This window comes from Chelonia mydas, chromosome 1, assembly GCF_015237465.2.
Source record: "Chelonia mydas isolate rCheMyd1 chromosome 1, rCheMyd1.pri.v2, whole genome shotgun sequence".
NCBI classification, from domain to species: domain Eukaryota; kingdom Metazoa; phylum Chordata; order Testudines; family Cheloniidae; genus Chelonia; species Chelonia mydas.
This window is the reverse complement of record NC_057849.1, coordinates 306,271,387-306,297,501: the sequence shown is the minus strand read 5'-3', so window position 1 is coordinate 306,297,501 and position 26,115 is coordinate 306,271,387. Positions and strand designations below refer to the sequence as shown.

Below are 26,115 nucleotides of genomic sequence, written 5' to 3'. Positions count from 1 at the left end.
GGGGACTCACTGCTCCAGCGAAGAAATGGCCCGTTTCTGCTTCCTTTGCACACCTGAGCAGCAAAAGCTAGGCCCTGGCCTGCATTTCAATTGTGTCATCAGCTATATAAAAGTAGAAATGTGTGCTGGCTCCACAATTCATGTTCAATCCTTTTGGTTCTTTTGCCAACCACGGTGATACCAAAGCACTTCCCAATAACTCCTGAAAATATCAGTGACAGTGAATTTAAACTTAAAAAATGAAAAGTTACTGAACTGCTGATTTAAAAAGATCCAACTAAAGGTCTATGGAATTGATGGGACAAAATCATATAGGAATCTCACTGTTCTGTTTCAAAAACTGCATTATATAAAAGGTTCGCATTACAGCTTTCCGAATCATGCATTCCATGTTCCAGCAAATCTGTTTATTATTGGCCACACAACGCAATCCATTTGCCAAATGTTACTGCTATCAGGAGACCTCTTGAGGTCACAATTCCTTGCAAGGTCATTAATTATTTGTATTTATTATTTACTGATGACTGATAGCTACTATTGGTGTTTGGACCAGTAACAACAAATGCCATTTGTCACATCCCTGTAACATGACAAGAATGCTGTAAACCAATAAATATTGTGTATTGTTTCTGACAATGCCAACAGTAAAATCAAGAGAAATACTGCATTCCTGTAACAGTGAATAGCAACTCAAAAATACTTGTATGCATGTCACAGTAAATTCTTTACTTTCTTCCCAGAGGCACGCACAGGAATAAAAATTTTCCCGTTTTTGAGGGGCACTTTCTGTGCACCCCATGGCTGGAGGAGCTCTCTCTCTCTGAGTAGCCAGAGGAGCTGGTTTTCCCAGCTTTGGCCCCAGGACCAGTGGAGATGGCTCTCGTCCCCTCCTCCCAGCAGCTGGAGAAGCTGGATCTCCCCCACACCCTGGCCCCAGAGCAAGAGGACCTGTCATCTCCCGCCCTGGCCTGGGGCCAGAGGAGCTTGCTCTTACCGTCCTGGCCCTGGAGGAGTTCTGTGCCGCCACTGGTTGGGGGGTGGGGCGTGCCCCAGCTTCCCCCCTCCCCCCCCCCCCAGCATGCCCCTGTTTCCTCCCCACTGCACATAGTTTTAAAATATGACACAACAAAACTCCAGAAGACTCTTGTGCAGTTTTATTTACTAGAGATATCATGTTTTGTTTAAGATAAGCTAGAAGTCAGATCTGGATTTCAAACACCCCAAAGTTTGACTTGAAGTGATAAGATGATGTAGGTGGTGGTCAGCGTGTTATAGAAATGAGACCAGCTGGGAAATTTAGATTAGGGTTCAGATTCCAAACTTCCCCAAAATTCCATGTATCCAGACTTATGGTTTTGGTTAAGATTTTGTTTTCTGTATGTGTATGTAATAATTGTGAAAAGATTACCTTGGGCTACGTCTCTCATTTTTTAAAGATCATTTTTTTCTCTCTTAGGCCATTCTTCTTTCACCTCTTCAAGATACTGTGGGGGGGGTTTCCTGATTTTTACCTTTGTCTTGCTCCTTCTGTTTCCTTTCAGTATTTTCTCTTTCCCTCTTGTTTGAGGTGGAGTATATGACATTCACTTGGGATTTTCTCTATTTTCCCTTTTGCTAAGATCCTTCCCTTCTCAGTAGACCCTGTCCTCTATACCAGCTGTCTGCTAGATTCTTCTCCCTTAAGTGCCTGTTCCTGCACCCATTGCAGTCAATGGCAAAACTCCCATTGACTTTAATGATCTGGGATCAGGCCTTTAATTGCTTCCTCATTTATTCCTCCTTCCTTCTTCTCAGTCTGTTCCTCCTAACCCCTATTTCTTACCCATTACTTTTCTCCATTATTTCTCTTTCTCCTTCCTTCGCTTTCCTATTCTCCTCTCTTGCTATTTTTTTGCTGCCCCTTCTCTTTCCTCTGACTTCTCTCCTTCCATTCCCTTTCCTCTCCCTCAGTTCTTTTCTTCCTTCTTCCCCACGCCAATGGTGTAAAAGTCCAGTGAGGACATCAAGATCAATTAGGAAGTAACATAAGATAGTCCTGGTGCTGATCCTGCAGTTCTTATTTAAATCAAGAGCTCACTGAAATTAATGGGAGCTTCAGCAGAGACTGCAGGTTCTGGACCTTCCAGAAGGGAATAGGGGAATTATTTTCTGTTATCAGTTTTGGTGGAGGTTCTTAATTTAGATAACAAATATATAAAAGTTAGGTACTAAATATATGGCTGCAGGATTCTAGTTGTACTGCTACTGGCTTTTTTGTGTTTTAACTTTTAAACATTATTATTTTAATTTCATAAATAGTAAGTAGGGGTTGTATTGTGCTGGGTGCTGTATAAACACAGAGCTACACACTGTGCTTGCCTTGAAGAGTTTATAATCTAAGAAACATTCTTAAAGATACTTTCAAATAAATGGATAGTGTGTGTGTCATGGGGTTTTGGCATTTTTTGGTAACAGGTGAATTGTAGTCTTCATCAAACATACTGTCCAGAGTGTATTCCCATGACAACTCCTCTGAATAAACAGATTGCTTCTAGACCTTCCTGAAAGCAAAAAGTCATTGATATTCTTGGTAGCTATAGCTACGCTTGTCTCCTTTTTTCAGTGAAATGCTAAATAATGTATTATTACCACAGAAGTTCTTTGTTTATCTTAAATGAGACACAAACACATGCATTTACCTCGTATTATACCTGTGGCAAACAGTGACTCAAGCTGTTGGGTTTTTTAAAGTGACACTGTTGCCTGTGCCTACTGTATGTAAATCTGCAGGATGTAATTTCTCAGAACTCCTAGATCAAAGATATAAAATGTAAACCATCATTTGTGTTGCTGGGGAAAGTCTATGTGCGGGATTTTTTATAGGAGATAAATTTTGTTTATCATTTAAAAAAAACACCGTTAGATAACTGCCTCTCTTGAGTGAAATTGTTATTGTCTTAACTGTGCAAACTTGGCAAAATCCTGCTGAAAAATAGTTATGTAAATTTTCACCAAAGCTGCCTAAGCGTGAGAGCACAATTTCACTAAATAGGAGAGGTTAAAAGGATAAACAAATGAGAGCAGATACTGATAAATGAAAATTAAACTCAGTTACTGTAGCTTGTCCACTTAGAATCTGTATAAGAAGCCTGTTTTGGCTGGGTTGTGAAATATCCATTCATCGGACAGGTTTGCTTAGTAGACAAGAAGCAGTAACGGTACCGAGACAGGAAATATTAGCCCACTGACTGACTTCTCCATCAATCACACTGAAAAAGCTAACGTTTCTTGACATTCACCATGTGTGTTCCTTATCTTATGTAGTTTTTTCCTAGTGTTTTCAGTTGCAGTTGGCAAACTTGAGATAAGCTGTAAATTGTCATAATTATATAGGATTTTATGAATGATGAATGTTCCATAAGAAAATTCTTTGGACTCCCTTATTGAAAACTTCTGCAAAACTATGGCAAGACACTGAGTTTGGAAAGCCTGGTACTTTGTAATGATTCCTCCATGTATAGTCATAGAATCATAGAATATTAGGGTTGGAAGAGACCGCAGGAAGTCATCTAGTCCAATCCCCTGCTCAAAGCAGGACCAACACCAACACCATATAGTTACAGCACCATCTTCATGACAACTTACCTTATTTTTCTCAGAAATGTTAACAGGAGGGCTAATTAATTATCTGTTTCTGCTCCTATTGAAGTCAATAGCAAAGTTCCCATTGACTTCAGAGTTAGTAAGGTCAGACCCAAAATTCACAATCGCAAGTAGAATTATTACTCTCAGTATAGTACATATTGTGCACATATCTTAGGTACACTAACCCTTTGAGCTTTGTTTGGTGGTAAGTTTCCAATAATCATATGCTCTGAACATTCTGGGGTACATGGTATAATTTCTCCCCTTATAAACACAATTTACTAATTCTTCAGCTTTATTTTTAATTAGCTGGTAATTTAACTAGCAGTCTTAGATATCCTTTTCTCATTTGCTGGATGATCTTCTCTTCCGTCACTTTCCTAAAACCCACTCTCGCAGGTATCCTTCCTACTGTACTTTCTTCACAACTTCAGAACCCCTTCTTTATCTGAATTGTTGTCTTGTCTAATGTGGACTGTAACTTCCTTAGGGCAGTGAATGTCTCTTACTCCCTTTTTGTAAATCCAGGCTCAGCTGGAGTACAGTGTCCAATTTGGGGCACCACACTTTAGGAAAGATGTGGACAATTTGGAGAGAATCCAAGGAAGAGAAACAAAAATGGTAAAAGTTTTAGAAAACCTGACCTACGAGAAAAGGTTGAAAAAACAGAGCATCTTTAAAACTGAGCAGAAAGACTGATGGGGTGGGGATCTAAGAAATCTTCAGATATGTCAATGGCTGTTATAAAGAGGGCAGGGATCAATTGTTCTCAATGTCCACTGAAGGTAGGACAAGAAGTAATGGGCTTAATCTGCAGCAAGGTACATTTAGGTTAGACATTAGGAAAAACTTGCTACCTATAAGGATAATTAAGCTCTGGAATAGGCTTCCAGGGGAGGTTGTAGAATCCCCATCATTGGAGGTTTTAAAGAACAGGTTCAACAAACAGCTGTCAGGGGTGGTCTAGGTTTACTTAGTCTTGCCTCAGCACAAGGGGCTGGACTTGGTGACCTCTCGAGGTCCCTACCCACCCTACATTTCTGTGATTGTAAATTATCATACAACTTGTGGTGTCATATAAGTTATTTCAAATAATAGTACTAGTAAGTTTAAATACCTATCTATGCTGTTACTTGTATTATGATCATAGATTTTTAGTTCTCAACTTAGAGTTTGGTAAGCTTTACAAATGTGTATTTACAGACAAAATAATTGGAAGACTGACTATGATTCTGCAAGAACAAGGAATTCAGTTTTCAGTCATTTACACTGCAATGAGACCTTCAAGGGTGAGTAGTCTTCCGTGTCTAGAGCTGTCAATTTTTTGGAGTATAACAATACTTGCTAATGAATGTTGTACGTGACTTTCAGGATTACACAAGTAAACAGTCAGTCCTGTACAAGACTTTGCACAGAAAGGATTGCCTGGATTTTCAATTACAGACCTGTATTTTTAATAGGCTTGTGAATTTGCCACATTTTTAGTGGTCTTTATAACTTGTAATTTTTTAAAAGCATAATGTGTAGATTTTTTTCCATTTAATTCTTGTTTTTTGCATAAAAAGGACCTTAATGAAGAACATATTGGCGCAGGATTATCAAGTCTTTCATCTCTAGAGGGTTCAAATCTAGATCAGGTCATTATTAGCCAGAAGTTGTTAATTAGCTGATGGATGTTAACTGTCCAGAGAACTGAGTTGCTGATCTAAATCTAGTTCCAGATAGATGAGGTTCAGCCAGAACTGACTGCGCTTTTTGATGGTAGTCTGAGGAGAAGGAACAGTAATCAAATAGATACAGACACTGGACTATTTGCAGATGACACACAGATTAGTAGAGAGGTAAATAATGATGGGGACAGGTCACTTTTCTCCGTGTGACCTGTTTCTCTTGGCAAGCTGGTTGAAAACAAACAACATAAACTTTAATACAGCCAAATGCAAGGAATTCTAGGAACAAAGAACATAGGCCATACTAAAAGGAATGTGCACTGTACCCTAAAAAGCAGGGACTTTGCAAAGGACCTCAGTGTCATAGGGTACATCTACATAGGGATAAAAACCCATGGTTGTCAGGTCAGCTGACTTGGGCTTGCAGGTCTTGGGTCCCAGCTTCAGATACAGTGGTAGACCAATATGAAGACACTTGCACTGCTGTTGTCTCTGCTGTCCATGTCCTGTGGATAAAGAGTGGACTTCAGTCTCCAGGGCTTTCAGTCAGGTTCTTTCAAAAGTAGTAAATTCTGTATTTTAAAGAAGGTCCACAATAATAATTACAATGAGTTGTCACAGTTCTTTCCTGTATGAAATGGAAGGAAGCAGTCACTCGCAAATTGCAGATATGTATTTGGTAGATTTTGAAAGAAAAAATTGGGGTTGGTTACAGGAATGTGAGGAATGTTGAAAGTAATTTAAAAGTAATATTGAAATCTGTAATGATTTTAAAGTGATTCATTTCAGAGTAGCAGCCGTGTTAGTCTGTATCCGCAAAAAGAAAAGTAGTACTTGTGGCACCTTGGAGACTAAAATTTATTTGAGCATAAGCTTTCGTGAGCTAGCTGTAGCTGACGAAAGCTTATGCTCAAATAAATTTGTTAGTCTCTAAGGTGCCACAAGTCCTCCTTTTCTTTTTAAAGTGATTCAGTTCAGCCAACTGGAGCTTTATTCAATAATTAAAGTAATGCAGTCATTTTTAATTCTTCTACATTCCACAAACTGAGCCCTCTTAAACTCTTCTACATTCTAAATTCAAGCCCATGTAAAAACACTTCAAATTATTTGCACAGTAAAGGTGATATTAAATTACTGCAGTACTTTCAAGATTTATCAGCTGCCGTAGAGGGCTGTGGTAGGCAGCCAGTAAAGCACCTACTGGAGAGTCATCTATCCATACTTGTGTGTGTAACCCAGTGTTCAATATGTGTTATGCTTCTCTGTCTGTGCTTGGTCCAGTGAAGATATGAATGTATTTAACTGTCAGCCAAAGCCAAAATTATTCCTTCACTTCATGCTGTAGCGGTTTATGCTTTACATAGAGGTTACAGGTTCAATCCCCAGTGACAACCAAAGTGTTGGTTATATGAAAAGGAATATTACATTATTCTTTACTTCTGAAGAATGTCACCAGCATCTAGCTTTAAATAAAACTCTTTATACTATATCCAGCATAATGTTTTTGGCATTCACTCCTATTTATAAATTAATATCTCAGGGTACTTTTCCTTGAATGTTCTAGTTATGTGGAGCATTTATCCATTAATCTGCTCATTTGATATTATTTTGTTGGAAAGGAATTGGGAAGTGCTTCCATTCCTAATTACTATTCGGTATGAGAGATTTGCCTTCACCAAGTTGGTCTTCTCCATTGATAAAGGAAAGTGACTTCAAGCATGATACTCTTCTTATAAAAAGATTGGTATTGTATATGTAAATTCACTTTCTGCAAAGGAGATCCCCACTCCAGAGCTGAACAGTTGTTCCTCTTGGCTCCCTTGCAGGTAATTCTGCCTCCTAGCTGTTGTTAAGCAGTTCAGAACTAGTGGTAATACCTCCTTGCTGCAGCCCTTTCTCTCTAGTGGAAGCTTCCATAGCCTCAAGCACTACTAAAACAATTATGAGAAATGCTTATCAACAATAAAACATGGGCAGGATTTCAGACTAGAGAGTCTCTCTCCGAGAAAGTGCATTAACATGATAGAAGTCAAAATCCTCCTATGATTACAGTCCTTTTTCTCTATTGATTGGGAAAACCAGTTTAGTGAGTGCAGCCAGAGAGCTCTCTTGCGGGTGAGAGGTGGTTGGTGAGCAGGTGAGAAGAGGCCAGGATGACCACAGCTGAGGAAGCAACATATAGAAAATCCACCAGGAGGTAGAGATTTACCCAGGCTTTCTCTATCTGCTTGTTTCTGCCATAGCTTCTGGGTCACGAGCCTGGAGCTAGATGGCTAATACCTTAGAACAGCAGGTCTATGCTGAACTAGTTTAACTAGTTTTGGTAACCAGTTCAAGATTCCTCTGGATATTAGATTCTGTCACATGGGTAATGTGAAGGGTTGTCATCCCTGGGGTGCAGCCTGGGAGCTGTGGGAACCGCTGTGCCCCTCTAAGACACACAACTGGGCTGGCTCTATATTCACACATCTTGGATGGAAACACAGACAGCCTCACCTGGACCTGTTAACACCCAACACAACAGCAGATGGTGCCACTCACCCAAATGGAGCCGCCTGAGTGCAAACAGCAGACACCAGCCAATTCCTCAACTCCCCAGGCATACCCACCCTCCCCCCGCTGGAGGATGAACCCAAAATTATACGGTCTGGCACTGCACAGAGCTCTGTACAATGTAAGCTCATAAATAGTTCACTGTCCTCTCGATGTGGAAAAGATATGCAACAAGCCTGTGTTAACCAAGCTGAGATTTTTCCCCAGGCACTTCACTCAAACACACCCTGGTTTAGATAAAACAAAAAACAAGTTGATTAACTACAAAAGATAGATTTTAAGTGATTATAAGTAATAGCAAACAGATCAAAGTAGATTACCTAGTAAATAAACAAACTAAACCTAAAAAGAAAAGGAGTACTTGCAGCACCTTAGAGACTAACAAATTTATTTGAGCATAAGCTTTCGTGAGCTACAGCTCACTTCATCGGATGCATTCAATGGAAAATACAGTGGGCAGATTTATATACACATTTATATACACATACAGATTTATATACATGAAACAATGGGTGTTACCACACACACTGTAAGGAGAGTGATCAGGTAAGGTGAGCTATTGCCAGCAGGAGAGTGTGTGGGGGGGACCTTTTGTAGTGATAATCAAGGTGGGCCATTTCCAGCAGTTGAAAGGAACGTCTGAGGAACAGTGGTAGTGGTGGTGGTGGTGGTGGGTGGGGGAGGGGGGCGGAAATAAACGTGGGGAAATAGTTTTACTTTGTGTAATGACCCATCCACTCCCAGTCTTTATTCAAGCCTAAGTTAATTGTATCCAATTTGCAAATTAATTCCAATTCAGCAGTCTCTCGTTGGGAGTCTGTTTTTGAAGTTTTTTTTGTTGAAGAATTGCCACTTTTAGGTCTGTAATCAAGTGACCAAAGAGATTGAAGTGTTCTCCGACTGGTTTTTGAATGTTATAATTCTTGACGTCTGATTTGTGTCCATTAATTCTTTTACCTAGAGACTGTCCAGTTTGACCAATGTACATGGCAGAGGGGCATTGCCGGCACATGATGGCATAGATCACATTGGTAGATGTGCAGGTGAATGAGCCTCTGATAGTGTGGCTGATGTGATTAGGCCCTATGATGGTGTCCCCTGAATAGATATGTGGACACAGTTGGCAACGGGCTTTGTTGCAAGGATAGGTTCCTGGGTTAGTGGTTCTGTTGTGTGATGTGTGGTTGCTGGTGAGTATTTGCTTCATTTTGGGGGGCTGTCTGTAAGCAAGGACTGGCCTGTCTCCCAAGATCTGTGAGAGTGATGGGTCGTCCTTCAGGATAGGTTGTAGATCCTTGATGCGTTGGAGAGGTTTTAGTTGGGGGCTGAAGGTGATGGCTATTGGCGTTCTGTTATTTTCTTCGTTGGGTATGTCCTGTAGTAGGTGACTTCTGGGTACTCTTCTGGCTCTGTCAATCTGTTTCTTCACTTCAGCAGGTGGGTATTGTAGTCATAAGAATGCTTGATAGAGATCTTGTAGGTGCTTGTCTCTGTCTGAGGGGTTGGAGCAAATGCGGTTGTATCGTAGAGCCTGGCTGTAGACAATGGATTGTATGGTGTGGTCTGGATGAAAGCTGGAGGCATGTAGGTAGGCATAGCGGTCAATAGGTTTTCAGTATAGGGTGGTGTTTATGTGACCATCGCTTATTAGCGCCATAGTATCCAGGAACTTAACCCAAAATACTAGAAAGATTGGATATGAATTAGCAATTTCTCACCCTGGCTCATGATACAAGCAGTCCACCAGGTTTCCATACACAGGCTAAAAATCTTTTTAGCCTGGGACCAACACTTCCCCCAGTTCAGTCTTTGTTCCTCAGGTGTTTCCAGGAGTGTCCTTGTGTGGTGAGTGAGGCCCCTAGATGATGTCACACCCCACCTTATGTAGTTTTAACATATGGCGGGAATCCTTTGTTCCAAAAACAGTTCCCCAGCCCAGTTTGTGGATAAATACAGGTACTTAAAATGGAGTTCAGTATCATGTGGTCTGGTCACACGCCCTTGCTGAGTCATAGCAGCTATTACTTACAGGCCGTCTGAAACATTTACAGGAAGCCTAAGCTTTTCCATAGCCCATTGTCTTTGTTGATGAACCATTAGCACTGTCTAGCTTCATCACTGTGGTACCTGAAAGGCTAGCTCGGCGTGTTTTCCAGAGTAATCACATTTGAAATACAGATCCATAGTCAATATTCATAACTTCAGATACAAAAATGATACATGCATGCAAATAGGATAATCATATTAATCAAATCATAACTTTTCCAATGACATCTTAGATGACACATCTTGTACAAAATGCATCATAATTATGCCATAATCATATCGTAATAATATCACTATGACTCAGGGAACTAATGGGCAGGATCTCCTTGGAGGCTAATATGAGGGGGAAAGAAGTCCAGGAGAGCTGGCTATATTTTAAAGAAGCCTTTTTGAGGTAGCAGGAATAAACCATCCCCAGGTGCAGAAAGAATAGCAAATTTGGCGGATGACCAGCTTGGCTTAACAGAAAAATCTTTGATGAGCTTAAACATGAAAAGGAAGCTTAGAAGAAGTGGAAACTTGGACAGATGACTAGGGAGGAGTATAAAAATATTGCTTGAGTATGCAGGGATGTAATCAAGAAGGCCAAAGCAAATTGAAATTGTAGATAGCAAGGGATATGAAGAGTAACAAGAAGGGTTTCTACAGGTATGTAAGCAACAACAAGAAGACCAGGGAAAGTGTGGGACCCTTACTGAATGGGGGAGGCAACCTAGTGACAGATGATGTGGAAAAAGCTGAAGTACTCAATGCTTTTTCCCTCCTTGGTTTTCACAGACAAGGTCAGCTCCCAGACTGCTGCACTGGACAGCACAGTATGGGGAGGAGGTGAGCAGCCCTCAGTGGTGAAATAACAGGTTAAGTATGATTCAGAAAAGCTGGCCATGCACAAGTCCATGGGGCCAGATGAAAGGCATCCAAGGGTGCAGAGGGAGTTGGCTGATGTGATTGCAGAGCCATTGGCCATTATCTTTGAAAACTTCTGGCGACTGGGGGAGGTCCCAGACGATTGGAAAAAGGCAAATATAGTGCCTATCTTTAAAAAAGGGAAGAAGGAGAATCTGGGGAACTACAGACCGGTAAGCCTCACCTCAGTCCCTGGAAAATCATGGAGCAGGGTCCTCAAGGAATCCATTTTGAAGCACTTGGAGAGGAAGGTGATCAGGAACAGTCAACATGGATTCACCCAGGGCATGTTATGCCTGACCAACCTCATTGCCTTCTATGAAGAGGTAACTGGCTCGGTGGACATGGGGAAGGCAGTGAATGTGATATACCTTGACTTTAGCAAAGCTTTTGATATGGTCTCCCACAGTATTCTTGCCAGCAAGTTAAAGAAGTATGGATTGGATTAATGGACTATAAGGTGGATAGAAAGATGGCTAGATCACTGGACTCAACAGGTAGTGATCAACAGCTCGATGTCTAGTTGGCAGCCAGTATCAAGTAGAGTGCCCCAAGGGTTGGTCCTGGGTCCTATTTTGTTCAACATCTTCATTAATGATCTGGACAATGGGATGCATTGCACCCTCAGCAAGTTCGTGGATGACACTAATTTGGGGGTGGGGAGGTAGATGAGCTGGAGGGTAGGGATAGTGTGCAGAGTGACCTAGACAAATTGGAGGATTGGGCCAAAAGAAATCTGATGAGGTTCAACAAGGACAAGTGCAGAGTCCTGCACTTAGGACGGAAAAATCCCATGCACTGCTACAGGCTGGGGACCGACTGGCTAAGTGGCAATTCTGCGGAAAAGGACCTGGGTATTACAGTGGACGAGAAGCTGAATATGAGTCAACAGTGTGCCCTTGTTGCCAGGAAGGCTAACAGCATATTGGGCTGCATTAGTAGGAGCACTGCCAGCAGATTGAGGGAAGTGATTATTCCCCTCTATTCGGCACTGGTGCAGCCACATCTGGAGTATTGCGTCCAGTTTTGGGCCCCACACTACAGAAAGGATGTGGACAAATTGGAGAGAGTCCAGCAGAGGTAAATGAAAATGATTAGGCCGCTGGGGCACATGATTTACGAGGAGAGGCTGAGGTAACTGGGCTTATTTAATCTGCAGAAGAGAAGACTGAGCCGGGATTTGATAGCAGCCTTCAACTACCTGAAGGGGGTTCCAAAGAGGATGGAGCTAGGCTGTTCTCAGTGGTTGCAGATGACAGAACAAGGAGCAATGGTCTTAAGTTGCAGTGAGGGAGGTGTAGTTTGGCTATTAGGAAACATTATTTCACTAGGAGGGTGGTGAAGAACTGGAATGGGTTACCTTGCGAGGTGGTGGAATCTCCAGCCTTAGAGGTTTTCAGGGCCTGGCTTGACAAAACCCTGGCTGGGATGATTTAGTTGGGGATTGGTCCTGCTTTGAGCAGGGGGTTGGACTAGATGACCTCCTTAGGTCTCTTCCAACCCGAATCTTCTACGATTCTATGACGAATATGGGATGAAGTGTCACAAGTAACATCCATCAGAAGAGCTGACATCAACCAACAAAGTAACTTGCAAGTGCCATGGTGTGCATTTGAGAAGCCAGTGGGCACTATTGTCTTAGATGGAGCTGGGTGGACAGTAAGATTGTTTCTGGATTCCCTGTCTATTTCTTCATATCTAGGCAGAAGCCCCATCTGTTTCTTATTCCACACGGATATTGAAGAGTTTCTTTATAGAAAGTCTCTTTCTTCTTGTGGGAGGCTGTGATGGTTTCCCCCCAGGGTGCCACCTGGAACTAGGGTACCACGGAGCCCTCTGACTCAATAGCCTGTGCTCCATCTCACACGGTGCTGCTGTGACAAGCTGCAGGCCTGCTCCAGGTCCTACACTTCCACCAGCATTCACACAGTTAGGAACACACCCAGCTGCAGTCTCATGCAGACTCTGGCCAGCCACTGCATGAACCAACAATAGAGAGGCTACAACCACAATAACTATCAGCTTCCCAGCCTAGAACCCCAGAGCTGTACCATCCTGCCCTGGTCAAAACCCTGACCTGTATGAATTTATTATCCAGTTCGCCTCCCTCTCAACATGGAGAGAGGAAATGCAACAGCCCCTGCCCCTTGAGCTAAGATTCCCAAGCACTTCACTCCAAAACAAAAACAAAACTTTGTTTTATTGTTTTTTGTTTAAACTTACTGGTTTAGATTAAAACATGAAGTAAGTTTATTAACTACAAAAAGATAGATTTTAATGTATTATAAGTGATAGCAAACAGATCAAATAGTAAATAAACAAAACCACAAACTATTAGAAGGATAGGATTTGAATTAACAATCTCTCACCCTGACTGATGATACAAGCAGGCTCACAGATTCTCAAGGCACAAGCTGCACTTGCTTTGCAGCTTGGGATCCCCAGGTTTTCATGCACAGACTAGAAATTGCTTTAGCTTGGGTCCAGCACTTCCCCCAGTTCAGTCTTTGTTCTTCAGGTGTTTCCAGGAGTCTTCTTGTCACTCCCTGCCTTATATAGCTTTAGTATATGGCAGGAACCCTTTGTTTTAAACTTGGTTACCAGACCAATTTGTGGAAAAATACAGACGTCCCAAAATGGAGTCCAGAGTCATGTGGCCTGCTCACATGCCCTTGTATACCTTGCTGAGTCATAGCAGACATTACTTACAGGCTGTCTGGAGAACTCTCGGGAAGCCTTACCAGGTGGGGGATAAGCTTCTCATAAGGCCTATTGTTTTTTCTAATGGCCCATTATCTTGAATAGGCCCTTCACAGCTGGCTATCTAGACTGGAAGCATTTTGCCTAGTGGGTGTGGCCCAGGTGTAACTACATTTGAAGACAGATACATAGTCAATATTCCTAACTTCAGATACAAAAATGATACATGCATACAAACGGGATAATCATATTCAGCAAATCATTACTTTTCTAATGATACCTCACATGAGATACAAAATACATCATAATTATGCCATAATCATATCATAATAATATAACTGTGATGAATATGGAGTGCAGTGTCACAGAGTCATCCTTCAGTCACTGCTTATACAAGGGAGTCAGTCCTCAGCAGCAAACATGGTGGTTTATTTCTGCATCAGGAAACGGAATCTGTGTCTCTCCTGTGTGACTGAGCAATTCTCAGTGTTTCTACCTGGGTCCTGATATCTCCCATATTGGAGGCCTGTATGTGCCTAACTGGGGGAGGGCAGCTGTGTCTTTTTGGAGTCACCCCATCCTCTCAGGTGAAGGTCCCAAGAAGTTGTGGGGGGGGGGGGGGGTCAGAAAGGCCTAGCCACACTTGGCACCAAGCCCAGTCTATGGGTGCTACAGCACCTAGTTCATCTCTTCGGGGCACTGCTGTTGCCATTTCAGTTGTCTGCTTCAAGAACTCCTTGGCAGGCCACAAGGTAGCTAGAGACTAGAGAGAGGGGACTGCAATAGATGCATATTGCCTAACAACAGCTAGAGGCTGGAGCTTCCTGAAGTAGAGTTGAGGAGCAGCTTCTTCACAGAAAGTTAGTATTTGCAGTAATTTGAGAGTTTCAATCTGAGCTATACAAATTGTTTTCTATTAAAACAGGTGAACTTTTTCTGATGGAACTACACTTCCCCACCTTTGTGTCCCACATGAAAATCAGAGCCACACAACAATTCTTGTGAGTTGTACTGAGGAAAATTTCAAGAAGCTTGTTGTTCAGATTTTCTGGTTCTGTATGTTGCCCTGATCCTAGTAGTTGTTTTGCACACAAAATTTCCGCTGGTGTCAATAGGTATTTTGCATGTGTGTAAGCAGAGTCAGGATGAGCTCCACCCTGACATCTGGTGGTGAAGTGTGGCAAGTTGTGGAAAAGAACTTTAGGGGCTGATCTCATTTGCATAGGCACACCCACCCCGCCTAGAATGAGGCCATAGCTGCCCAAATGGTCACTTTGGCTGCTCTGGGACCCCCAGTGTCTCTGTTATTGGGGCAGGAAGAATAAATTGTTATTACCCTGATTATGGGAATCAAGGACAGTGGAACTGTACTTGGCCTTTTGTTATAATGGAGGGACTCACCATCAACTAAGTAGCACTCGCTAGGCAAGGGACATGGGTTCCAAAACTCTGTGAATTGAGAGAGGCTGGGAACAAGTATTAATACTTAGTGGCATGGGCCCCCTGGTGAGGGCCTTATATGCTAATTGCACTTCCTCCTCTCTCCACTGTGGAATATCAGAGCTAATTTTGATTCTATTAGGAGTCTAGTTACAGGCTGCTGAGCTGAATTTACTTTGGGCTAATGGTGCACCAGCACTGAGGCTACCCTACTACAAGCTGAAATCACAAAAGAGCTAAACTTACTAAGAGCTGAAGTCACTGAGTGTTGTGTTAAGTAGTGGGGGAGCCTGAAGATATATGGTGGAGCAGTTTGAGGGATGGCAATCAGAGCGGCTGGTGGAGCAGAGCAGTTTGTGGGATGGTGAGTGGAGCGGAGTGGCTGGTGGAGCAGAGCAGTTTGCGGGACGGCGAGCAGAGTGGAGCGGCTGGTGGAGCAGAGCAGTTTGTTGGATGCCTAGAGCAGCCCATGGGGTGGCTGGCAGAGCGGAGCCCCATGGAGAGGTGGGGCCATCAGCTTTGGACCATGTAAGGTGCCCCTTAACTCCCCCCCATCTCCACCCAGGTTGGGAGGTAAAACTCTGCAGATAAACTTTTGAACTCTGGGGCTGTGCTGACCAGGGACAGAGACTTTTGGGTCGTTGGACTTTTGGGACTTTGGGTGATTTTGGGTTGCTGGATTCAAGAACTAAAGGGAAAGGACATACCCCAATTTGCTTGGGGTGGGTTTTTGCACATGGGTTGTGTTATGAATCCTGTTGGTGGTGTTTCCCCAACATAATGCCACATTGTTTCTCTCTGTTATTAAAAGGCTTGTTGCTACACTCAGACTATGTGCTTGCGAGAGGGGAAGTATTGCCTCTTGGAGGCACCCAGCGGAGGTGGTATATATTTGTCCCACGTCACTGGGTGGGGGCTGGAGCCGGTTTTGCATTGTGTTATTGGAATGGAAACCCTAGATACTGAACCCGGCCGTTGTTGCTGCCAACTCTGACGGGCAGAAGGGTTACATGTGCAAGGACTGTAGGTTCAAGATGCAATTCCTCACTGACCTTTGTGGAATATGAGGCATTCCACATAAATGTGTTACTCTTGGCTATGAAAATATACCAAAAGTGGAGGATGTGCCTCTCAACTGAGCACAGTGACAGTTGCTTATTTGCCTATAGAATAGTTGTATCATCTGCGGCCAGTGACAGGGTTGGAAAATTCCATTTGTACAGTGACGTTTTTTTAATTGATTGAACATGCTTTACAGCTGCTGCCTCCTCCACTTGCAGTTGGCACACTCACCTCTTCTCGCTCTGATTAAAGTGATAGTATCTGCTATCGAACTTAATCATCTCTGACATCACAATAATGGGAGTCTTGCCGGGGACCAAGGACAATAAGTGTCAGGAGAATGGCCCAAATGCCATTTCCTGGGATTGAGACGTACGTGTGTGTGTGTGTGTGTGTGTAGTAGGGGATTCACTTACTCATTTACTCTTCAAACCTGGGGGGAGGATATATAGGCCATATTGGGACCTATTGCTGCTAGCTACAAGAAGGAAGAAATAGTTGGGTTTTCCTATCCCTTCCCCCCAGCTTTGAGCACTCCTTTACATTTAAAAAAATAAACTTTAACTTGTGGATGTAGAAAGTATACTTAATTATTGCCCAGCTAACTCAGCCAGATTTTTCCACATTCTATTCAAAGTGTTGTTTAAAATAATTACCAAAGAACTGCTTCAAGCTGGCTGAAGCTAGCTGAATGTTACTGCAGGGGAAAAAAACCACCTGGTTATTTTGGAATCAGAATGGAAGAGGGAGAAAGAAATATTTCTTAGCAATATCCCATGATTTGTTTGATGTTCTGTTATGCTATCCACGTAAATAACTGCAAGTCAATATTTTAACCTTTAGCCCTCGATGCTGCAGTGCTGCTTTTCTCAGCAAAGACATTAACGTCTGTAGTGCTTTATCAGTTCATGTGTTTTCTACCCTCTCTGAAGTTCATCTTTTGTTTAATAATTGTATTCCTATTGATTTCAGTAGGAAATGCAGAAATGAACCTCCTCTTATCTGGTGAGGACAGTCACTTACCTTTAATTATTTACATCTTCAGTATCTTAGGCCCAGGATATTGGCATATTTATAGAATATCTCTCTGAGCCAAGAACTTGAATGGGTAATGTATAACAGTATTGACAAAGGGCCAAAGGCAGAACACTCCACAAAGGGAAGTTCATAGAATTCTGCCCACATTGTTCAATTTGGGAAGGGGTTTTCCCGTCTCCCCACAGAGTGAGATAATTCCAGTAGGAAACTTATGGATTCTTCAGGGTCATAGAATCATAGAATGTCAGGGTTGGAAGGGACCTCAGGAGGTCATCTAGTCCAACCCCCTGCTCAAAGCAGGACCGATCCCCGACAAAATCATCCCAGCCAGGGCTCTGTCAAGCCTGACCTTAAAAACTTCTAGGGAAGGAGATTCCACCACCTCCCTAGGTAACGCATTCCAGTGTTTCACCACCCTCCTAGCGAAAAAGTTTTTCCTAATATCCAACCTAAATCTCCCCCACTGCAACTTGAGACCATTATTCCTTGTTCTGTCATCTGCTACCACTGAGAACAGTCTAGATCCATCCTCTTTGGAACCCCCTTTCAGATAGTTGAAAGCAGCTATCAAATCCCCCCTCATTCTTCTCTTCTGAAGACTAAACATCCCCAGTTCCCTCAGCCTCTCCTCATAAGTCATGTGTTCCAGTCCCCTAATCCTTTTTGTTGCCCTCCGCTGGACTCTTTCCAATTTTTCCACATCCTTCCTGTAGTGTGGGGCCCAAAACTGGATACAGTACTCCAGATGAGGCCTCACCAATGTCGAATAGAGGGGAACGATCACGTCCCTCGATCTGCTGGCAATGCCCCTACTTATACATCCCAAAATACCATTGGCCTTCTTAGCAACAAGGGCACACTATTGACTCATATCCAACTTCTCGTCCACTGTAACCCCTAGGTCCTTTTCTGCAGAACTGCTGCCAAGCCATTCGGTCCCTAGTCTGTAGCGGTGCACTGGATTCTTCCGTCCTAAGTGCAGGACTCTGCACTTGTCCTTGTTGAACCTCATCAGATTTCTTTTGGCCCAATCCTCCAATTTGTCTAGGTCCCTCTGTATCCTATCCCTACCCTCTAGCGTATCTACCTCTCCTCCCAGTTTAGTGTCATCTGCAAACTTGCTGAGGGTGCAATCCACACCATCCTCCAGATCATTTATGAAGATATTGAACAAAACCGGCCCCAGGACCGACCCCTGGGGCACTCCACTTGATACCGGCTGCCAACTAGACATGGAGCCATTGATCACTACCCGTTGAGCCCAACAATCTAGGCAGCTTTCTATCCACCTTATAGTCCATTCATCCAGCCCATACTTCTTTAACTTGCTGGCAAGAATGCTGTGGGAGATCGTGTCAAAAGTTTTGCTAAAGTCAAGGAACAAGGGTCACTGCAGACCAGGGAAATCAACATGGAGTGTCTCGACCAGCTCTGAATCTCCCTCCTAACTCGCAGCCTGCATTTTCAGGGCCTCCCCTGGCTACATACCCTTATGGAACTGCACGCTTTTAAAAGGAGTGGGAGAGGGGAATGGGAGATAGGAGACCCTCTTGCTCACCTAGAGGAAAACAGCGTGCTTCATTTCCCCAAGTTACTCCTACGGCTGAAGTGGAAGCAGGTCTGTGCTGTGGAACTAAAGATTGTGGGTTCAGTTCTGCTATGTGAAAAAGGAAATATATAGGTATGAAAGTAAATATAAGGACACTAGAGTAATTAGTAGAAAGGCTTTACATTGCAAAAATGTATTTAGATGTGAATTAGACTTTTGAGTTAATATTCATTTATTATATTTTTATTGTGTATACTCTGAATAATGGAAGTTGAGAACTGGCTGGGGCATTTCATTGAAGAGCGTGTTTGAATCCAGCCCAGTTCATCAAGAATGGTTTCCATCTTAATGGATGTTTGGTGGTCCTCACATGAAATGAGTTTGATGGGTTTCAGCTCCTGTGTCACAAACCCATCATCATTCTTTGAACTGAATTGTGAGCTCTTGAGAGCAGGGACTGTCTCTTTACTACATGCAGCATCTAGCTTGCCCTTAAGGGCTGGAAGGCTAGGACTAGCCAACTCTGATTAAGATCTTAGATTGGGTCAGGTGTTTCTACTAAAGAAGCATGAGGAAACTAAAGAAGCATGAGTGACTACCAGAGGCAGAAGGCCTGGTGGTAAGAGACCCCTGAGGACAGAACTCAAGACTAGCAGGGTAGTTGTTGTTTTCAGTTTTGGATTGTTGTATTGGGGAAATGAAAAAGGGTAAAAGCCTGGTCCAAAGGGCCTATGAGACTGTGTTTGGTGTGAATGGAACAGGAGAGCCCTGAAGAAGGAGGAATTATTAAAGGGCACAGCAGAGGCACCCCTAGCCATGAGAGGTGGCAGACCCAGCTATATGCCCTCCACCACTAGCTCTGGCAGCAGGGGCCATAATCACATCACTTGAATATATTAACAAGAATTGGTAATGCTGTGATTGTCACGTACACACTGGGAGCATCAAGGTGTTGCAAGGAAGCCTCAAGCGGAGAGTCTGGCTTTTGTAAAACAGACCCATAGGTGCTTCTGTCTCTGGAGGGTTAAACAAAAGTTTTATGTGTACTTCCTCAAGCTGGGATAAAACATGCACAAATGTTCCAACTGTAGAACCCTGAAGTCAAAACTTAAGTTTCCCAGCAGGGGTATTCAGCCTGCTGTCCTCAAAGGGTTCGCCCCACCACATGAAGTTTGGCTATTCCCACCCCTAGCTTTTGGGTTCAGGAAGCCTGCCATGTTTTAACTGTCCATGCTCAAACTCAGGAACTGGGTTTCTCTGGATCCTCTCCTTTCTGATTGGCCCCAGAATCTGCTTTCTTCCACCAGTCTCACCTGGTATATCATGATTAGGTCAGGGCAATTATCCCTGGCCTTTTCTGCTGAGTTGTTGTTAAAACAACCCAACTGATTCCCAAGTGGCAGTGTTCTCCGGTGCTCACTAGAAAGAAAAGAAAGTGGGAAATGAACGGAAACAGGAAAAGACTATATTTCATACTCCATTTGTATCACATTCACTCATTTAATGAGGCCATATGCAACATAAGAATTTTATAAACTACAGAAACCTGCTGTAATGTATCCAGCTCCACAAAGCACTAGACTACCCTGTCACACAGGGGTATTTAAAAAAATTTACAAAGAGAGACCCCCTTCAAATGATCTAATCTTTTGACCAAAAATCATGAGATTTTTTAAAAATAATTTCATGAGTGTGGGAGTGTAACTCAAGGCTTTTGGGATTTGCAGTGTTGTTCTGAAGAAGTGAATGGTTGGGTGAGAGCTGAGCGTAGCAAGAAAGGGCTATTGGACTCCGTTCAAGTGCCCAGATGCTGCTGCATAGGAGGGATAGCTATTCCAACTGCTAGGCTGAAACAGCTCACACATGTTGACAGAACAGTGCCCAGCCTTGCCTAAGCAGCCACCTGCAGTACTTCGTCTTTCTATTGTCTTAACACTAGAATGAGTTTTGGAAGGCAATTTTGCAATGGAAAAACCTCTCATTTTTTAAATGAATTTTTTCACTAAAACGTTGATGTAATCAATTTTCTTTTTTTTTTTTGCCTTTTCTAAAATATTTGACCAATTTTTATCAAAAGTATCATAAAAAATGTTATCAAAACAGCCTTTGACATTTTTCATTTACTGGGAATTGGGGTTTTTTTAATTTAACATATTTTGATAACTGTTCTTGAAAAATCATGAACATTTTTTTAAAGGACAGAAAGTGATTCATATTTGAACACTTTGAATAAAAACGCTCTGAAAGTTCAGAACTCTGTTCGAGAATAATTTTTCATTTTTCAGCCAGCTCCGTTCAACACTATTGTTCACTTTCATTTATACTCAGTCATTTGCCTGAAGCTGTTGCTGTTCCCATTGGTGGCTCACAGACTGTCTGTCTGTCTGTCTGGGCACAATCTAAGCACTAAATAAACGTAGCTATTTTAGCTCAACTAGTTAGATACCAGATCTCTCTTTACATCCTCAGTGTCTTTCTCCCATTATCTACACCCCACAGAGTGACAATAGCGCTCAAGAGTAGGTTTCTATTTCCTTATTCCAGCTGTCCATGATCATCCCTGCCTCTGATGGTTTATCATTATAAACCACTAGCAATCAGTAGCATACTCAGCCTTCAAACGTGCCAATGTAGCAACACAAGCAATCAAAATATGTGACAAAATGGTGTTTTGTAGCACTTTGTGTCATCCTTTTTAATGTTTAACTATAAAACAAGGTCTAAAGGAAGCTTTCTCACTGTGTGTATTAAATAAACCAGTTGCTTTAAAAAAAATTCCATCCTGTGCAACCATGATGACTAGGGCTCTACCAAATTCACAGTCCATTGTGGTCAATTTCATGGTCATGGGATTTTTAAAATTGCAAATTTCATTATTTCAGCTATTTTAAATCTGAAATTTCACAGTGTTGTAATTTTAGGGGTCCTGACCCAAAAAGGAGTTGTGGGGAGTCACAAGGTTATTGGAGGGGGGTTGCAGTACTGCTATCCTTGCTTCTGTGTTGCTGCTGGTGGTGACAATGCCTTCAGAGCTGGGCTGCTGGAGAGCAGCAGCTGCTGGTCAGGATCCCATCTCTGAAGGCAGAGCCACCACCAGCAGCAATTCAGAAGTAAGAATGGCAGGTACGGTATTATCACCCTTTCTTCTGCGCTGCTGTCTTCAGAGCTGGATGCCCGGCCAACAGCTACCGCTCTCCAGCAGCCCAGCTCTGAAGGCAGCGCAGAAGTAAAGGGTGGCAATATCACAACTCCCCCTAAAATAACCTTGTGACCCCCCTTCAACTCCCTTTTGTGTCAGGACCTCCAATTTGAGAAACTTTGGTCTCCCCTGTGAAATCTGTATACTATAGGGTAAAAGCACACAAAAGGCCAGATTTCAGGGGGGGAGATCAGATTACACAGGCTGTGACATGTTTTTCATGGGCGTGAATTTGGTAGGGCCCTAATGATGACACTCTCCTTCCCTCATGGGTTGGTAGTAGGGTTTGAACACTGGATTGTCAGATCCCCAGCACAGACCTCTAGCTTCTATTTCTAAAGAAGTGACTGCTATCCCTTATTTTGACCAACCAATGGAGAGGAACACAGCACACACTTTGCCAGTGGGTTACAATTTCCCAGACATCAGTAGACTGTGGGGAGTGAGGATTCCTGGGTTCTTTTCCTGGATGTGTGGGGGGTGGAGGGAAGTGTGTGATCTGGTGGTTAGAGACAGGCTAGCCAAACACACGGATTTGGCATGTGGAGTGCCCCAGGGGTCGGTCCTGGGGCCGGTTTTGTTCAATATCTTCATAAATGATCTGGAGGATGGTGTGGATTGCACTCTCAGCAAATTTGCGGATGATACTAAACTGGGAGGAGTGGTAGATACGCTGGAGGGGAGGGATAGGATACAGAAGGACCTAGACAAATTGGAGGTTTGGGCCAAAAGAAATCTGATGAGGTTCAATAAGGATAAGTGCAGGGTCCTACACTTAGGATGGAAGAATCCAATGCACCGCTACAGACTAGGGACCGAATGGCTAGGCAGCAGTTCTGCGGAAAAGGACCTAGGGGTGACAGTGGACGAGAAGCTGGATATGAGTCAGCAGTGTGCCCTTGTTGCCAAGAAGGCCAATGGCATTTTGGGATGTATAAGTAGGGGCATAGCGAGCAGATCGAGGGACGTGATCGTTCCCCTCTATTCGACACTGGTGAGGCCTCATCTGGAGTACTGTGTCCAGTTTTGGGCCCCACACTACAAGAAGGATGTGGATAAATTGGAGAGAGTCCAGCGAAGGGCAACAAAAATGATTAGGGGTCTAGAGCACATGACTTATGAGGAGAGGCTGAGGGAGCTGGGGTTGTTTAGTCTGCAGAAGAGAAGAATGAGGGGGGATTTGATAGCTGCTTTCAACTACCTGAAAGGGGGTTCCAAAGAGGATGGCTCTAGACTGTTCTCAGTGGTAGCAGATGACAGAACGAGGAGTAATGGTCTCAAGTTGCAATGGGGGAGGTTTAGATTGGATATTAGGAAAAACTTTTTCACTAAGAGGGTGGTGAAACACTGGAATGCGTTACCTAGGGAGGTGGTAGAATCTCCTTCCTTAGAGGTTTTTAAGGTCAGGCTTGACAAAGCCCTGGCTGGGATGATTTAACTGGGAATTGGTCCTGCTTCGAGCAGGGGGTTGGACTAGATGACCTTCTGGGGTCCCTTCCAACCCTGATATTCTATGATTCTATGATTCTATGTTCATTCTGAAACACATTGTGACTCATTAGATAAGGCTTTATTTTTACTTTACTATTATGTTTAGTAATTTTATTTTTATATTTTAATTTATCTTAGAAAAGAATTACAATATAAAAATAACAAAGTGCTTCTTTTAAATATTTAAAACAAAATTTCATCAAAATTGACACATTCCCACAGAATTTTGACAAACTGGCATTTTCCAATGGAAAAACACTTAGTCAAGAAAAGGTATCACTTGGGAACGCTATCAACTAACATTATCTACTCGTTACTCACTATATAAAATAAACTAGGCTAAGACTAAATGCAAGGTTGTGAGACTACAACCATGCAGAGCTCTGACTCCAGCCACTGGTGATGAGAAGGAACTGAGGGAAGTCAGGACAGCACCACCTCATATAGCCGGGAAGGGCACAGCCACGGGATGCAAGCACCACCCCTCTAAGAGTACCATTAGCCAAAAGGCTGCAGCGCACTGGGCATGCACACACCTAAGTGGAATACACATCTGCATCTACGCGAAGAACTGGACTGCTTCAGAGACTTTCAGCCAAGCCCACTGGGAAGGTCATGGAATGGAATAAGGAGCATTTCTTGTCTCAGAGTTGGGCTGGACTTTTGGGAGTTGTCTTCAGACTCAACCTTCACCTCCTTACTGCTGGAAATGCTTCTCTTCTCCCAATCTATGCTTTTCTTACGATCATCTTCTCTTTGCGACTGTTCCTGACCTTTCTGTGGTCAGAACTGTGGTCAGAGGCCAGGCTTGGAGCTATCCAGAATGGGAAGGCTGGACTGGGTACACGAGGGAGAAGAACAGTAGACACAAGATTTTTTGGTATAGTAAAGGTGTGATGCACAGGCGTGATGGCAAGAAACCTAGTCTTTATTTTCTGGCCCCGGTCACCTCTCATCAATTAGATTTCCAAAATTTAATGCTGCTGTTACAAGACAGGGATCAGTAGCCACAAACTCCAGCAGCCTACAGTTATGATCAGCTTATTACTAAGGGGCGCATGCTTTGATGCTAAATTGTGGGGAACAGGAAACAGAGGCCTCAGAAGGTGGGAGGAGACTCATTTGATTGAGGTAATGGCTCAGGGGCTGGCAGGTAGGTGGGATAAGTACTCTGTTGAGACAGGAGATGAGTTTGGTCTTCTGTTGCTGTAAGGGTTAACTGAACTTCAGTGCACTTCTGGCCATCATGTGAGAAATGTGGGGTGGGGAAAGTATATCAAGTAGAAAGAAATTCTGAATAGTCTCCTTCCAAAGGGCAAATCTGTTAGTTATAAGATTAGCTTTGCCAAACATGCTGTGTTGTGGTCTCTTGTGTGTGGGGTTGGTTTTTTGCTTACACTCTAACTTACATAATTGTACTATATTGTCAGTAAACTCAGCTGTGCTACTGAGCATAAGAAAACAGAACAGAAGGCAAGCACCTTTCTATTTATATTCTTCTGTGGAAAAATACATGCTTTAATTAAGTTCCCTTGAAAGACCTTGTCACACAGGTTCTGTTTACTAATATTATTGTCCTTTGCCCTATGATTCATTAGTGCTGCAAAGGACAGAAGCTCAGATTCTCCTTACGGTTACACTGATGTAAATTCAGAGTACCTCAGAATTTACTACAGTGGATTTGCTCCACATTTACACCAGTGTTACTGAAAGCAAAATCTGGGCCAAACGAATATTTCTGTCTTTGGTAACAATGATGGGACCACACTGAACATAATGTAACTTATGGGCAGAATTTGACCCAGAGAATGTGAATAGCCTAATAGCATCTTGTCAGTCTACCATTTATGATTACAGATGGTCCCCAAGGAATGGGAAGATGGTGGTCTATGATTTATAGAGGTTTCAAATTACATTCCGTAAAAAGGATTAATTTTTAAAATAAAAAGTGAAATACACAGTATTGCCAACCCCCCACATTTGAAAAAATGATGAGACTGGCCTAAAAAATCATAAAATAAGAAGGATTAAAGAGTGTTTTTGGTCTGTCTGCTGATTTTTGAAGTTCCCCTGCTCATAAAATGTGTCTTTTTGACATTTAGTGGTAGCAACTCTCACAGGTGTATAGTGAGTGATGCAATTTGGTCCTTGCACACCTACATCAATTAATTATGCAACTCTCAGTGACATGCTGCAATCAATTCCGCATCCTTCCAGCTGCAAATCTACCCCTTTCCCTGGTACATTTCTGCTCCTCCAGTAATTGTGGAAGCTCTTCACTCTCTACCTGAACTGGGAAGGGGCAGCTTTAGGTGCGCTTCACCCACTTTTCCAGGCCTGGGGTAGGAGTGGCCCTCTACACCTTCCCAGGCCTGGTGATGTGGCATTAGGGGATGTCTTCACTACAGAATTAGCCTGGGTGATTGGCACCTGGTCTGAGCACCTGGTTTAGTCTACCTGGGATGTGAACATCCACACTGTAAAGCCATATGCAGGACTGTGTCCTTCTCTACACTGCATTGAGTGGATTCTTTCCCAGTGAACTGTGGAAGAATGTCTGTCCTGCCGGGCATAGAAAGGGAATAGTGGGAAGACAATGGATGTGATTTAGCTTGCATTTTCACTGCAAAGTGAGTGGGTTATTCGCCTAGGTTCTGCTTTCTCTCTGGCTTTAACACACAGACGGATTTATGTCAGCTAGCCTGGGTTGGAAGCACCACCAAACTCTGCTGAGAGGTGTTTTTTTTGTGTGTGAATGGAGTGAGGACAAGGGCAGTACCTGTGTAGGAGCCCGCACGTACTCTGTAGTGAAGATAAACCTTCCTGGAGGAGAAGGG

At 43.0% G+C, this 26,115-nt stretch overlaps 1 protein-coding gene across 3 annotated transcripts in view; it reads left to right on the top strand.

The window, feature by feature from the left end:
• Window positions 1-26,115, top strand: part of ATP6AP1 (ATPase H+ transporting accessory protein 1) — a 94,163-nt gene that overhangs the window by 39,633 nt on the left and 28,415 nt on the right. For all 3 annotated transcript variants that reach the window (XM_027825592.3, XM_037888982.2, XM_037888980.2), the window contains one exon: window positions 4,828-4,913. In XM_027825592.3, coding sequence (XP_027681393.2) covers window positions 4,828-4,913 — 86 coding nt within the window. The remainder of the gene's footprint in view (window positions 1-4,827; window positions 4,914-26,115) is intronic.